At 42.3% G+C, this 15,544-nt stretch overlaps 1 protein-coding gene across 2 annotated transcripts in view; it reads right to left on the bottom strand.

The window, feature by feature from the left end:
- rnf43 (ring finger protein 43) overlaps positions 1-15,544 on the bottom strand; it is a 162,576-nt gene that overhangs the window by 12,779 nt on the left and 134,253 nt on the right. For both annotated transcript variants that reach the window (XM_078422480.1, XM_078422481.1), the window contains exons 3-5: positions 6,317-6,391; positions 3,099-3,239; positions 21-122 (exon numbers count right to left, since the gene is read on the bottom strand). In XM_078422480.1, coding sequence (XP_078278606.1) covers positions 21-122; positions 3,099-3,239; positions 6,317-6,391 — 318 coding nt within the window. The remainder of the gene's footprint in view (positions 1-20; positions 123-3,098; positions 3,240-6,316; positions 6,392-15,544) is intronic.

Here is a 15,544-nt window from a genome sequence, read left to right as displayed (position 1 = left end):
CAATCCAGAGCAACTCTCACCCGAGTTCGGTTCTGCTTGCACTTGATTCTCACGGCCAGGATCATGACAACCACTGAGAAAGCAACGATCAGAGTCATCAAGATTCCCACATCATAGGCTGGCTGCAGGGAGGAGAGAGAAAGAGCAATGATTACTGATGGGAAAAAAAATTCTTTGACTTTTTATATAATAATAACATACCACACACAAGACAGGAGGTAACGCCACTAGAAATTATCTCAAGACTCCTTTCAGTGAAACCAGTTCTCACGGAAAATTATACTTACTCCATTTTTTGGTAAATGAATGAAACCTTAAGTGTGTTGTTAAAACCTCTGTAACTTGGAAGAGAAACGTCGAGGAAGTAAAACAAGTCAATGGAAGGTAGGGTTTGGCCGTGCAGACACACAGCACTAAATGTCACAGGAGTGAAAACACGACCTGATGTGTTCTATAGTTCTCGGAGGAATCACAGCCTTTGTAATTCTCTCTCATTGGATGAGTGACTATATTTTTGGCTGCATTACAAATGATACGGACAAAGTCAGAAAACTGTGATAGCACAACTTAGTTTAGTTTAGTTTAGAGACACAGTGCGGAAACAGGCCCTAATTCACGTCAACCAGTGATCCCCGCACACTAACACCATCCTACACACTAGGGGCACTTTACAATTATACCAAGCCAATTAACCTACAAACCTGCACTTCATTGGAGTGTGGGAGGAAACCGGGAGATCCCGGAAAAAACCCACGCAGGTCACGGGGAGAGCACACAAACTCCGTACAAACAAGCACCCGTAATAAGGATTGAACCGGGGTCTCTGGCGCCATAATGCAGCAACTCTATCCCTGCGCCACCGTGCCGCACTGCGAAATTGTGATCGACCAACTTCTTCACCATCACCTTTATCATTAGATTTCAGGAAAAAAATCCACAAAATCAAGGGCTAGTTTCTATGATAAAGATTAGGGTTGATTTGCCACTAGAACATCCCTGTAGTTGCAAGCAGTCTATGACATGTTCCCATCCACTGTCCTGCTTTGTGTTGAGGAATTTACTGCATAATCAAAATGAAATAAAGGAATAGCACTAAATCATTTTTGAGACCGGGAAGACAATATAATACAATAAAAGGAAATGCATAATAACCAGCTGCACTGACTCGCTTGAAGGCTGATCACTGAGAGGAAGGAGATAGCACATTTAAATTTAAAGCAGTCAAATCTTATCACAGATATATCTTTAATCAGATATGAGCCCCCCCCCCCCATACTACCTACCCATCTGCAATACGGTTTAAATACATAGAGTTTGTATATAGTCATCCATGCCTCAGCCTTCAAATTCATTTTGCCCATTTAGGATCTCTAGTGCTCAGTAACTAGTAGGGTATTGTAGCCTCTGTTGAGCATCCCAGGCACAAGCTGTGGATACACAAATTTAAGCTATGAAAAGGAATTAAGTTATGCTCATTTTCTCTGGAAGAAGGTAAGCTAATTAAAGTTTTTGAGATTACAACAGGAATTTACAAAATCGCTGCAGGTGCATTGTTCAAGGTGGTGAATAGTTTACATACCAAGGGGCCCAGGTTAAGAATAACATGCGTTTGTACAAGTTCCACAAAGGGGAAGGGGAAGGGAGCAGACATTGAGGTGGATGAAGACTGAAAACAAGCCAGGAAGGTTTTAAGAGGAGAATAAAACAGGCACAAAGTGCTGGAGAGAACACTTTGGGTCAGGCAGCATCTCTGGAGAACAGGGTGTCTGGGATTAAGGGGAGAAGGCAAGAGAATAGGGTTGAGAGGGAAAGATAGATCAGCCACGATTGAAGGACTTGATGGGCCGAATGACCTAATTCTGCTACTATAACTTATGGACGTATGAACTTCAGTGGAAATGCTGTCAGACCAGGAACTTGATGACCCATGAACAACTCATGATGTAATTTACTGTCTTGCCTTCCTTAAAGGCAGACCACAAAGGGCGGCATGGTGGCGCAGTGGTAGAGTTGCTGCCTTACGGTGCTTATAGCGCCGGAGACCCGGGTTTGATCCCGGCTACGGGTGCTGTCTGTATGGAGTTTGTACGTTCTCCCCGTGACCGCGTGGGTTTTCTCCGAGATCTTCGGTTTTCTCCCATACTCCAAAGACGTACAGGTTTGTAGGTTAATTGGCTTGGTGTAAATGCAAATTGTCCCTAGTGTGCAACGCGTGGGGATCGCTGATCGGTGCGGACTCGGTGGGCCGAAGGGCATGTTTTCGCGCTGTATCTCGAAAACTAAACAACGCTAAAGATACTACAATTTGTTTTTAAAAGGTGTGATGAGATGGATGAATTGAGAGGATCACATCTTCATATGATGTTAACATGCTCTCCCTGTTTACTCTACTCATCATCAGCTGGCAATTCTATGAGCCAAGGAGAACACTTGGGAAATGGATTTGTTCAATACTCAATGTGGAATCTCAGCATCGCGATGGAGCCTCACTATCAGGAGGTTACTGTTGTTCTTCTCAATAAATGGATGCGATTTCAGGAAGTACTCTCAGCGGGATGAATAGAGAAGGCTTTTTGTTTAGCGTAAAGTGCTCCCAGCTTGCAGTCGCATTTCCTACCCCAAACTCATTCCCAGATACATTTAGATTTACGACATTTTATTGAAAAACATAATTAACAAGGAGTTATTTTGAGGCTGCACGTATTGAAAGACCCCAGGAAATGTCCATCCACATGTCTGCTGTCCTATAATTAGTTCTGTAAAGCCATTAACTGTATCCGACGCTTTAATAAAAAACACAAATCTTTCAGAAGAGGTTTTGAAAGAAGTTAAGCAGTTGCCCTCATTTCCACTTGTTCACTTCTCCCACCCACCTCTGGGATCACTATGTAAATCGCTGAACATGAATTTTGAATATATTCCCTAAAGACTAAGTCCAGCTGCAAGACAATTAATCTCAAGGTTTCCTCTGTGATGTAAGCAGCTCAGCCATTTGAGCAATAGTCAGAAAATACATTGAGGTTGGTGAAAAGGAAAGTCCCTGCTTTATCAACACCAGTTGAAGGAGTTAATTGAGGTTTAGTTAAAACGAGACTTACCCGACCCACCAAATCATTCTTAACGTGTATCTTGACCACTGCTTCACCAATGGTGTTGATGACATTCATGAGCTGGGCAGCATCCAGGCCTCGGATCAGGATAACGGGACGAGGCAACAGATCTTCTGGGTTCTGTTTGAGCTGGAAGTAGGAAGATGAAGCCACGTGAAGGAGCATTTCACTGGAGGGCTCAGGAATGGCTTCAGTGCCCAACAATAATCACATGACGTTAAAATGTCATCAAACAAAAATGGCTGTCCTGTATAAGGCTTTGTGATTTTCAGTACCCCTGACAAGGATTCAGGAAGCAAAAAGTACACAGAGCTTACATTAAGGGGTACATGGTACAAAGCACAGTTACCAATTGCCATGTATTTAGTTTTATAATAGAGTTGGAATTTATTCATATTCACTACAAAACATGACAGATAAGAAGGATTCTAATGAGACTGATTGAAACAGTGTCACAATGGATTTGGCACGTACAATCTCAAGAGGTTGTACAAGACAAGTGGTATACAACAGACAATGTTGAAGTAAATGCCTTTACTTCTGTACATTGCACCACACTCAATGAGTAACTCACTAATTCCCCACCAACAATATGCATCACCTTATTCACAAAATACTGGAGTAACTCAGCGGGTCAGACAGCATCTCGGGAGAGAAGGAATGGGTTTTCACAAAATGCTGGAGTAACTCAGCGGGTCAGGCAGCATCTCGGGAGAGAAGGAAGGAAGGAATGGGTTTTCACAAAATGCTGGAGTAACTCAGCGGGTCAGGCAGCATCTCGGGAGAGAAGGAATGGGTTTTCACAAAATGCTGGAGTACTTTCTCTTTCCATATTTGCCATTCATTTTTAACATCAGGACGATATAATCTTTCCTCTCCAACAGCTCCCATATTAAAGTCCTATTCAGACTGGCTGGAACTGAGTTATGTTGCTTGCTGGTTTCACTGGTGATGGTGTAAGTATTCAACAGAGATTTGCGACATACGTTGGATTAGTTCATTATTAATAATAATCTCTCCCATATAAACCTCTGCCCTCGTCTTTTAACATTAGGCTTTGTAAACTTCACACATCACTGATGATCTGCATCAATACATTGAACCTGTACTAGGCTTGTTTTTAGTTTTATAAGCCTGAGTATTTTGGGTCCATATTGATTCTTCACTTGTCACAAGATGTTTGGCAATATTGATCTGGCAAACTTGTCCATTTTAGTGAAATGCTCAAATAGCATATTTAAACATCACTTTAATAAAATGAGTGAAGTCAAGAGTCTGCTTCTGAACAATTATTGAAGTGTTGCAACGCATCCTTACTTAGAATCTACAGAAATGTAGCCCAATTGTCCGATTTATAATTTTCTCTGTTTAAATGCTGCGGGTAAGCGGATATAAATCCAGGAGATGAGGTGGGGAGCTGGTGGGCATTTGAGAGAGAATAGGTTACAGGGAAATAAATGAAGGTTAGGACAGATGGGAATGGCATAGACTTGAAGGACCAAAAGACTTCCTTCTATATCTTAAGGAAATCTGAAGTGAGATTAGGACATTGATCCAGACTGGATCCAACTGGAGCCAAAGCCTTATAGATAGAAGTAACTGAAGGTTATGGTGAATACGTGCAACTGATCTTTGGACAAAGGACACCGCTGTTGGCCATTTAGCATCATCTCTTCACAAAGAATTCTCTGATGTTCCTTTCCACTGCCTTTCCATTTTTAATGTCAGATTTTAGGATGCAGCATGATTAATTTTAGTTTCTCATCTGAAAGTCATGTGCCTGAGTCAGATTTTAAATAGTTTGTCCCAAATTTACCATCAACCAGATGGCCCGCAGCATGAAGTTTGGGCTCTCAGCGTGGGTGGAGAAAGCAGTTTTTCCATGAAAGAGAATTATAGATCCACATTGGACATGATTGTTAAATTTAAATTATCTATGGATTATTTGTCTGTTTGGTCCTTAGCACACCAGAAGTTGCCAATTAACCTCAACAAAATCTCTTTTAATGAAGGAGATTATTCTAATCCTATTTATTTTTTATCTCTGAAACAAAATTGTGGCTTTCTTTGAACTAGTCACATTTTCCTGTTTGACTAAAGCAATCTTAATGATTTTAAATACTAGTAAACTGATGAAAGCTTAATTCTGTTCATTCGAGGCCATGTATCAATATTCAAGAATAAAGTTTGGATGGCTGAACCCATTATAAAATCATTCACGGCCTGCTATTTTATAGAATAACTTCCAGAACAAAGAGAACATGCTTAAACATTCCCATACAGTGAACAGCTTATTGCAGAAATTGTACACCTCAGCAAATTGTACATCAATAGTACAGCTAATTACAGCCCAATGAAACTGGATGTTTCATTCTTTGTTGAGAGGTACAAAGAGAAAGTATCATGGGCATGTCTTAAATGCACAATCCAAGCTAAAAGTTAGGTGCAGTATTGAGGGAATGCTGCTCAGTTATAAGCCACCATTCCTTAATTCCTTGATTAATTTTCCTCATTCCTTAAATGAGATCTGAAAACTAAGACTTCTTTATATTTATTCATTCTTGAGATGTGGCGTTTTGCTACATAATCCAGTTCTAATTAGCCTCATAAGGTTAGCAGTAGTCTTCAGATAATGCGGTTGGTACTCCCATTTTGTTCAATAGGTTCTCCCAAGATCTTGATTGCACAATAATAAAGGAGTAGGCATCTATTTCCAATGTGGAGGCTTGTGCTTGTGTTTCCTGCTGTTCTTGTTGATCCAGATGATAAAGAGTGAGGCTTTGGGACAGGCAGTTGGATTAGTGAACATCCTTTCCTCCACCAACAGATTGACTGGCTGCTTATTCTCCCTCTAATACTGTGGAGATAAGATGGCTCCCATCTCCATCTCAACAACCGTGTTCATTAATTTTATTGCTCGCCAATCACTTACATGCAAAGATTGAAGCACTCCCAGTTAAGCATTTGGGATGATAGCAGGAAGGACATTACTGCGTGGGCATCATCATAGATGGGAAATCTCACAATGATGAAAAGGACAGCCACGAATTATGACCACAAACTTGCTGTTGGAGTAAAAAGATTCATTATCCCTGTTACTTTGAAGGGTGGTGGACTTTAATGGAACATTGTCTTTGCTCTAAACTATTCCTGTGCCATGCAGTTCTGTTGTTGTTGAGGACAGTAATGCAGAATGACATCCTTACCTGACCCACGGCACTTGAATCATCAGTTACATCAAAGATCACTGCTGTGGCTCCTCTCTGAATAGCAAACTTGGCCTGCAGGTAGAAAGGGACAAACCTGTAAATTTGTGCACAGATAAGACTGGCTGCTCTTTTCACAAACCAGGATGGTTTTTAACTGCAAATCCCAGCATCTGCAGTTCCTTCTGTTTTTAATTCTGGTTGAATGTCACGCAAATGTAGGGTAATCTGGAACTTTACCAGGAGGACATAAAGTGCTGGAGTATCTCAGTGGGTCAGGCAGCATCTCTGGCGAACATAGATAGCTGACATTTCAGGTCAGGACCTTTCTTCTGCTGCAAAATGTCTTTAAGGTATGACTACCTTGAAGAGGTTCACCTCCAATCACTGGAGAAGGGTCCCTATCCATGTTCTCCAAGGATGCTGCCTGATTTGCTGAGGTACTCTAGCATTTTATGTCCTATTTTGTAAACCAGCATCTGCAGTTCCTCGTTTCTACCTGGATAATGAAGCTATGGTCGAACTTCTACACAATACGCTAATCAATAGCCACCAACAGGCACAAACATCAGACAATGCAGTGCAATAATGTAGACACAGCAATGTGAGCAGATGTCTTTTTATGGGGAGAGTGATATGGCAGGTGGGTTTTGCATGAAACAGCACAGTGAGGATTTATGACAAAATGGGTCATCAAAAGTGCAGCAGATAACAGATAATAATTTGGGACAATACAACTAGTCGTGGTACTGGTGACCACAAACACCGCCAGATTACTGTAAAAAAGAACTTGACATGGCTAATCAGTATCCTTTGTAAAGGAAATCTGCTATCCTTCCCTAGACTGGCCTGAATGCCACTTCAGAACCAACTAGATAATTAACTCTTCTGTGTCCCCCTGAAAGCCACAATTTTTCATGGCGAATTGAACATGGGCAATTATAGCCAATCTTGCCAGCCACACCCATATCCCTAAAAGTATCCTGTTCTCAGTGTTGGGGTTGGGTGTTTGCACGTCAAATTTACAAAAAAAATTAAATGTTTCAAATTCTGAAAAGATATCAACTTCAGAAGTTTGGAAGTCTGATTATCGTTTGAGCATGAATACTTTAAGTATCCCCTCCTCAACCCCAATTGTAATCTTTACGTATCCCCTCCTCAACCCCAATTGTAATCCGTATTTATTCCAATTATCCAAAGCAACTTGTATATATGAAGCAGACGGCTCTCTTGTATTTTGCTAAGATTCAGAAGACCTGCTGTACTGTAGGGGGTGCTAATAGTCTACCATTGACACTGCACTCTACAATTTAACAGTGTGAAAGATAATTACAGAGCTCTCCATAATCCCACAGCACTCAGGATAGTGTTGTAATGAGCAGAGAGATAGAAAAAGTGGTTATTAGCTGCAAAAGAAAAACAAATTCAACAACATCCGAGATACAATCGTATAAAGAGCTCTACAGTTAGACAGAATTGTTGTACACAAGTCTACAATGCAAATTTGTTCAGAGACACTGTAAAAGTAACACATGGTGCTCTGCAATTTGCAAACCCAAAATAATGCATAGATCTCACCCATCTAATGGCACTCAGAGACAAACTCAAATTTTTAGTTTTAGTTTTTAGTTTTAGAGATACAGCGCGGAAACAGGCCCTTCAGCTCACCGAGTCCGCGCTGACCAGCGATCCCCGCACATTACCACTTATCCTACACACACTAGGGACAATTTTTACATTTACCAAGCCAATTAACCGACATATCTTTACTTCTTTGGAGTGTGGAAAGAAACCAAAGATCTCGGAGAAAACCCACGCAGGTCACGGGGAGAACATACAGCCTCTGTACAGACAGCTCCCGTAGTCGGGATCAAACCCGGGTCTCCGGCGCTGCAAGAGCTGTAAGGCAGCAACTCTACTGCTGTGCCATCTTGCTGCCCATGATAGAATCAGACCAATTAAAAGGTATTGGTGTGGAAAAGCAACAAAACCTGCTCATCGATTACTTATGTAGCTTGCCAAGTACGCTTGCCAAGTACGCTTCGTAGAAACTAGGAACTGCAGATGCTGGTTTACAAAACAAAAAGACACAAAGTGCTGGAGTAGCTCAGAGGGTCAGGCAGCTATCCATGTTCATCATGTATACGGATCAGGACCCTTCTTCAGACTGATTGTAGGGGGAGGACAAAGAATACCAGAAGAGAGGGCAGCTTTTCCACAGTTTATGTTGTAATGTATCTCGATGTACTTGTGGAGTGCTGACATAAACATATAGACCTGATCAGAATTTCAGAGGATTCCTCGTGAAATCTGAATTTGACAAAATAGTTGGGAAATGAGAGAATAAGAAAAGTTCTTTATTGTAAAATATTTTTTCCTGCAGTAAGTTTTTTTAAATATCATGAATCTATGTTGGTGGTTAAGCTGGAAAGGATGGATCAATATTTATTTCTTGCCTATTGTTAAGGTTTGATACCTTAAGTTGCTTCCTCGAGTCTCTTTCATTGTGGTTGTTGCTGTAGATTGAGAAAGCTTTTGGGCTAGCAGTTCCAGCGGGGAATTCCTGAGGCAGATTCCACGTTTTGCGAACATTTTGAGGAACATTCCAGCTTCTTTGGTAGACTTCCAAAATCTTCACCCTGGTTCTACTGAAGACAACTTTTAAAATGTAGCCTGAAATGGTATCTTCTAATGATTGGAACCCATTCTGAACAGCTGCAAAAAATTCTCAGTCTGCACTCGACTTGCCAAGCAGTTCACCGTGTTAAACCATTCGTTTTTGCTACACCTTTTCGTGGTGGTTCTGTGTTGAAGAAATTTGCCAAAAGTTAAAATACACCCTTCAATTTTGATATTCTGCATTCTGAAATGCAGAGGAATTACGTTCTCGTATCTCAACCATCTGCCCTCTTTCCTGGAGGTTACGGATTCCTCCACCATCGATGCCACTTAAGAGATCTCAGGGTAAAACTTCCGATTCTGGTGAGAATTTTTTCCTGACTATTATTCCAGCGTGGCGACAAAACTCTGAGTCCTTTCAAATAGAATCTGCTGGGTGAACAAGAATAGAAAAGGTGCCAGCTTTGCAAGAGGTGACTTTAAACTGATTTATTTGGTTGGCCATTCAATTCACCAAGAATGATAGATTCAGGATGGATGGGGGGGTTTATTTCCAGAAGCAGCCTACTCTTTCTTCAAAGAAACTCCTCAGGAATTCTCCGATATGTTGAGATTCCCCACACAAAAGAAAGCCATTGCAATCCACAAATGCCATTGGAGTACTGATTAAAACTGAAAATAATGGCCTCGCCAAAGAAAAACAACAATGCAACATCTCAAAGTCAACGGTTGTCAACTCTGAGGGGAGTCCTCCTACAATAGACAACTTCACATTAGGTAGACACAAAGTGCTGGAGTAACTTCGCAGGTCAAGCAGCATCTCTGGAGAAAAAGGATGGGTGAAATTTCGGGTTGGGACCCTTCTTCAAATTCCATTCTGAAGAAAGGTCCCAACCTGAAACATCACCCAACCTTTTTCTCCAGAGATGCACCCTGACCCGCTGAGTTACTCCAGCACTTTAGTGTCTATCTTCAGTACATACCAGCATCTGCAGCTCCTTTCCACACACTTCACATTAGGGGCAGAGGGCAGAGCTATTTTCACTGAAGGATTTCTTTAAGGTAATTCTAGCTCTTTGTGATCTGGGAGCTTCAGCTGAGACCAATGATTAGAGACCACAGTGACCTCTAACAGTGCTTCTGGCTCATGCATGTCAGAAAAGGTATTAAAGTTCGGTAAGAAGAACTTGCTTGGAACCACACATACCAGTCACGGTAACCGCAGCCTTGGGGGTCAAAGGCCATCAAGCTGATAGACACAGTCCTCAGGAGAGGGCTCATTGTAACAACTGCAATAGGTGCTTGAGTGACAACATTAGCCAAGGCATTGATTGTAATCATTTCTCCTTCTGGGATTAAATAAGAAGCCTTTCAAATTCTTCATTCTGCTAATTCCACCATGGATTCCCCTCGCACCCTCAGGACACAACCCCAAAAGGAAGTGCGGGACCCACACATTTGACATGGCTTAACATGGGAATGTATATATTGCGCAGTGAATGCGGATGGTTCAACCCGTTTTCAATTAAGTCTCAATCACTTCGGCAGGTTTTCGTGCAACAGTCTGTTGCCTGCAAGGGTAAAGGGAGTTACCTGGAGTCACCTCAGCCAGCCAAGCACCCTTCGAGAGTGTAGTTGTGGTCTAACTGCTCCAGGCCAAAGCCAGAAATACCATAAACAATGACTGTTGGAAATGCAATTTAAAAAATAAAATTGTAGGATTTAGTCTAGTTTTAGAATAGTTTAGACAGGCCCTTTGGCCCACCAAGTCCAGGCTGACCACTGATCACCCATTCAATCTAGTTCTGTTATCCCACTTTCTCATCCACTCCCTACACAATAGGTGCAATTTACAGAGGGTCAATTAATCTACAAACTCAAACGTCTTTGAAAAGTGGGAGGAAACCAGAACACCAGGAGGAATCCCACGCTATCACTGGAAGAACATGCAAACTCCACACAGAGAGCACTAGAGGTCAGGATCGAACACAGGTGTCCGGCGCTATGAGGGAGCAGATCTACCAGCTGCACCACTGTGCTGCCTTTATGGGATAATGATCATTTAAGACAACAAAAAACATTTGATTAAGTTTAGAGGCCTGTGTTGTGGGGACAGGGAACACAAGTCAAGTGAATTAATTAGTTCTGATGAAGAGTTCCCTCCTCTCTCCAAATTTGTAACCTGGCTTTTTGCTTTCAGATTTTGACAGTGTTTGGTCCTGTGTTTTGAAACCCATGACTCGTGCTACAACTTTTTTGTCCTTTGTAGTTGGCGCAGTCACACGCTTTTTTGCTAAAAGGTCATGACCTCTCCACTCTAGTTGAAAGCAATGCATTTCAAGGGTGGTGATCACCTGAAGCACTGCTTCTCCACAAACACGCCACAGCGCATCTCGCCTTTTCATCCCACAGCTTAAGCTGCTCCTTTCACATTAAACATTTATTTACTCTGAACACCTGACCCTCAGGGCTTTTCTCCCATTATTTTCTTTGGTAGGAGTTCAACTAGAAACCAGTGCGAGTGTTTCCCAGCAAACAGTTTACCAAATCGAGCGGCTGCCTTGTGTGTAGAGTTGACAGAAAGAAGCTCCACTCCACATCAGGGAAGATCTGCAAGGGCAGGGTGCAGAAAAGGTTGATCAGAATACTGCCCGGTTTAGAGGCTATTAGCTACAAGGAGGGTGGATGTTCAGCCATGATCACAATGAATGGCAATGCTGGCTCGAAGGGCCAAATAGCCTCCTCCTGCACCTATTTTGTATGAATGTTTATGTTTCTCTGAGAGGTTGGACGGACTTGGATTCCTTTTTTCGGGAGTGCCGGAGGTTGAAGGGAAGAACTGATAAAAGTATATTTGGTTATGAAAGGCATGCATAGGACAGGCAGTCAGAATCTTTCCTCAGGGTGACAATGCCAGATGAGAGGGCATAGCTTATAGATGATAGGGGAAATGATTAAAGATGTACATGGCAAGTTGTTTTGTTTTACAGGGAGGGTAATGGGTGCCTAGAACACACTACCGGGGATGGTGGTGAAGGCAGCTACAATAGTAGCATTTAAGACACTTTTAGATGGGCACATGGATATGAAGGGAATAGACGGGTATGGATCATGTGCAGGCAAGTGAGATTAGTTCATCTTGGCGTCATGTTCGTCATTGATATTATGGACAAAAGGACCCGTTCCTGTGCTGTACAGTTTTATGTTCTATGTTTTATATCACCAGAGTTCTGTGCAATTTGGTGAGGTTCAATGTGTGTAGACACCCAAGAATTTCTGAAGGGATTCCAAACATGAAAGATTTATTCTTAAAGGGAGAAGCGTGTTAATTTGCATCCTAGTTACACATGAAGAAAACAGGCCTTTTGGCCCATTGAATCTGCACTAGAAACATAGAAAATAGGTGCAGGAGGAGGCCATTCAGCTCTTTGAGCCAGCACTGCCATTCATTGTGATCATGGCTGATCGTCCCCAATCAATAACCCATGCCTGCCTTCTCCCCATATCCCTTGATTCCACTAGCCACTAGAGCTCTATCTAACTCTCTCTTAAATACATCCAGTGATTTGGCTTCCGCTGCCCTCTGTGGCAGAGAATTCCACAAATTCACAACTCTCTGGGTGAAAAAGTTTTTTTTCACCTCAGTTTTAAATGGCCTCCACTTTATTCTAAGACTGTGGCACTGACTCATGAACTCATTTTAACTAATCAAACTCAAATCACAATTTGATCCCACATTCTCATTAAGACCCCTCGGATTTTACCATTCACCTACACACCAACGGTCAATTAATCTACCAACCCACACGTATTCTGAATGTAGGAGGAAACCCACAAGAACCTGCAAGCTCCACACAGACAGCACCCAATGTCAGGATTGAATCTGGGCCCCTGGTGTTGTGAGGAGCAGCTCTATTAGCTGTGCCATTGTGACTCCCTCCATTTTTTAACATGAGTGTTGACAATGCCAGGAAATTTAAACAATCCATTTGAGAAAATTCACCGGCTGTTTCAAGCACACCACCCGAGATAAAACCTAGTGTAGTGCAGGCTCCAGTTTCCGTAATGTTCTGACAATGAGGCTTCAGTCTTCAAAGAGAATAATGGGCTGTCTAACATTCAGAAGCTCAAACAATAGGTTCTATTTACCCTATTTCTTACATATCTCGTTGAATCTTGATCTGGTGATTTGCAAAACTCAATTTTTATTTGGTCACTTAAATAAATCAAATCTTAGATCAGAACACCAAGTTTAATAATCAAGAGTGAGATCTATATAATGTGGATTTAAACACTTCCTCATGATGCCATACAATGTTTTCAGTGTTGGCTGTTAATATATAGCACAGGGCAGCCTTCCCTTCTGCTTCAATGTGATTACCCAGTTTCCTTAACTGAGCAGCCACTCTGATTTGCAGCCAGTGCCAAATTAAAGACAATTCTGTGCTGTGCTCATGAATTAGTGGTGAGTTACACCTCATTCTCAAACTCCTTATGGCCAAGAAAAAGACTGTTCTCCACAGTTGAAGCTGGATATGAACGCAGCTTCGGGAGGCGAGATGTATTGTCCCCTTGAAAATCACCTTGTCCCACTGACCCAGGATGAATGCAGAGTCTTTAAAGTAGGGTAGGAGAATCAAAAAGCAGAGGGCACAGGTTTAAGGTGTGAGGGGAAAGATTTAATAGTTACTTCTAGTTTACTTTTTCAGTAAGAGGGTGGCGGGTTTATCTGAGTAGGGATGTCGTACACATGGGAATTGCAACCCAAGCAACGACAAAATGATTGCACAAGTTGAAGTTAGTTGATAACATACCTATTAAAACATTCACGTCAGATACCACTGTTAGTGACTTGTGGGGTGCCGCAAGGCTCGGTGCTGGGACCCCAGTTATTAACAATTTAGACGAGAGAATTAAATGTAACATCTCCAATTTTGTGGATGACACAAAGCTGGGTGGCAATGTGAGCTGCGAGAATGATGCCATGAGGCTGCAGCGTGACTTGGATAGGTTGGGTGAGTGGGCAGATGCATGGCAGATGCAGTATAATGTGGATAAATGTGAGGTTATCCACTTTGGTGGCAAGAACAGGAAGACCGATTATTATCTGAATGGTGTCAGATTAGGAAAAGGGGAGGTGCAACGAGACCTTGGTGTGGTGTACATCAGTCATAGAAACATAGAAAGTAGGTGCAGGAGTAGGCCATTTGGCCCTTCGAGCCTGCACCGCCATTCAATATAATCATGGCTGATCATCCAACTCAGTATCCCGTACCTGCCCTCTCTCCATACCCCCTGATCCCTTTAGCCACAAGGGCCACATCTAACTCCCTCTTAAATATAGCCAATGAACTGGCCTCAACTACCTTCTGTGGCAGAGAATTCCACAGATTCACCACTGTGTGAAAAAAAAGTTCTCATCTCGGTCCTAAATAACTTCCCCCTTATCCTTAAACTGTGACCCCTTGTTCTGGATTTCCCCAACATCGGGAACAATCTTCCTGCCTGTCCAACCCCTTAAGAATTTTGTACGTTTCTATAAGATCCCCCCTCAATCTTCTAAATTCCAGCGAGTACAAGCCGAGTCTATCCAGTCTTTCTTCATATGAAAGTCCTGCCATCCCAGGAATCAATCTGGTGAACCTTCTCTGTACTCCCTCTATGGCAAGAATGTCTTTCCTCAGATTAGGAGACCAAAACTGTACGCAATACTCCAGGTGTGGTCACTGAAAGTAAGCATGTAGGTGCAGCAGGCAGTGAAGAAAGCTAATAGCATGTTGGCCTTCATTGAGAGAGGCTTTGAGTTTAGGAGCAAGGATGTCCTACTGCAGTTGTACAGAGCCGTGGTGAGACCACACCTGGAGTAGTGTGTGCAATTTTGGTCTGCTAATTTGAGGAAGGACATTATTGCTATTGAGGGAGTGCAGCGAAGGCTCACCAAGTTTATTCCTGAGATGGCGGGACTGACATATGATGAAAGAATGGGTCGACTGGGCTTGTATTCACTGGAATTTAGGATGAGAGGGGAGTCATAGAAACATATACAATTCTTAAAGGATTGGACAGGTTGGATGCAGTTCCTGATGTTGGGGGACTCCAGGACCAGGCCATTCACGACTGAGATGAGGAAAAACTTTTTCACCCAGATAGTTGTGAATCTGTGGAATTCTCTGCCACAGAAGGCAATGGAGGCTAATTCACTGGATGTTTTCAAGATTTAGCTCTTAGGGCTAAAGAAATCAAGGAAAAAGCAGGAACGGGGTACTGATTTTTGATGATCAGCCATGATCATATTCAATGGCCGTGCTGGCTGCACCCATTTTTCTATGTTTCTATGTTGGGGCAGAAATTCTGAATAGGTGGATACAAGTGGCAGACAGTGGCTGTGGGTGCGGCCAAGACAGTTGCTGGGAACGAACTTGCTCCAAAAACCATCGGCGTTACCAATAAATTATTGATCAAGGAATGAATATCAACACTGGCCACCAAGATTCAGCAAACCCTGAGACTGATACCACCTAGATTCTGTGCTGGTATCTTAGACGGTGAAGATGGTTATCAAGAATTACAGCAGGATCTTGATCTGCTGGGCAAGTGGGCTGAGGAGTT

The sequence above is a fragment of the Rhinoraja longicauda genome, chromosome 26 (genome assembly GCF_053455715.1).
Source record: "Rhinoraja longicauda isolate Sanriku21f chromosome 26, sRhiLon1.1, whole genome shotgun sequence".
Taxonomy (NCBI): Eukaryota; Metazoa; Chordata; class Chondrichthyes; order Rajiformes; family Arhynchobatidae; genus Rhinoraja; species Rhinoraja longicauda.
This window is presented reverse-complemented; position numbering and strand designations above follow the sequence as displayed.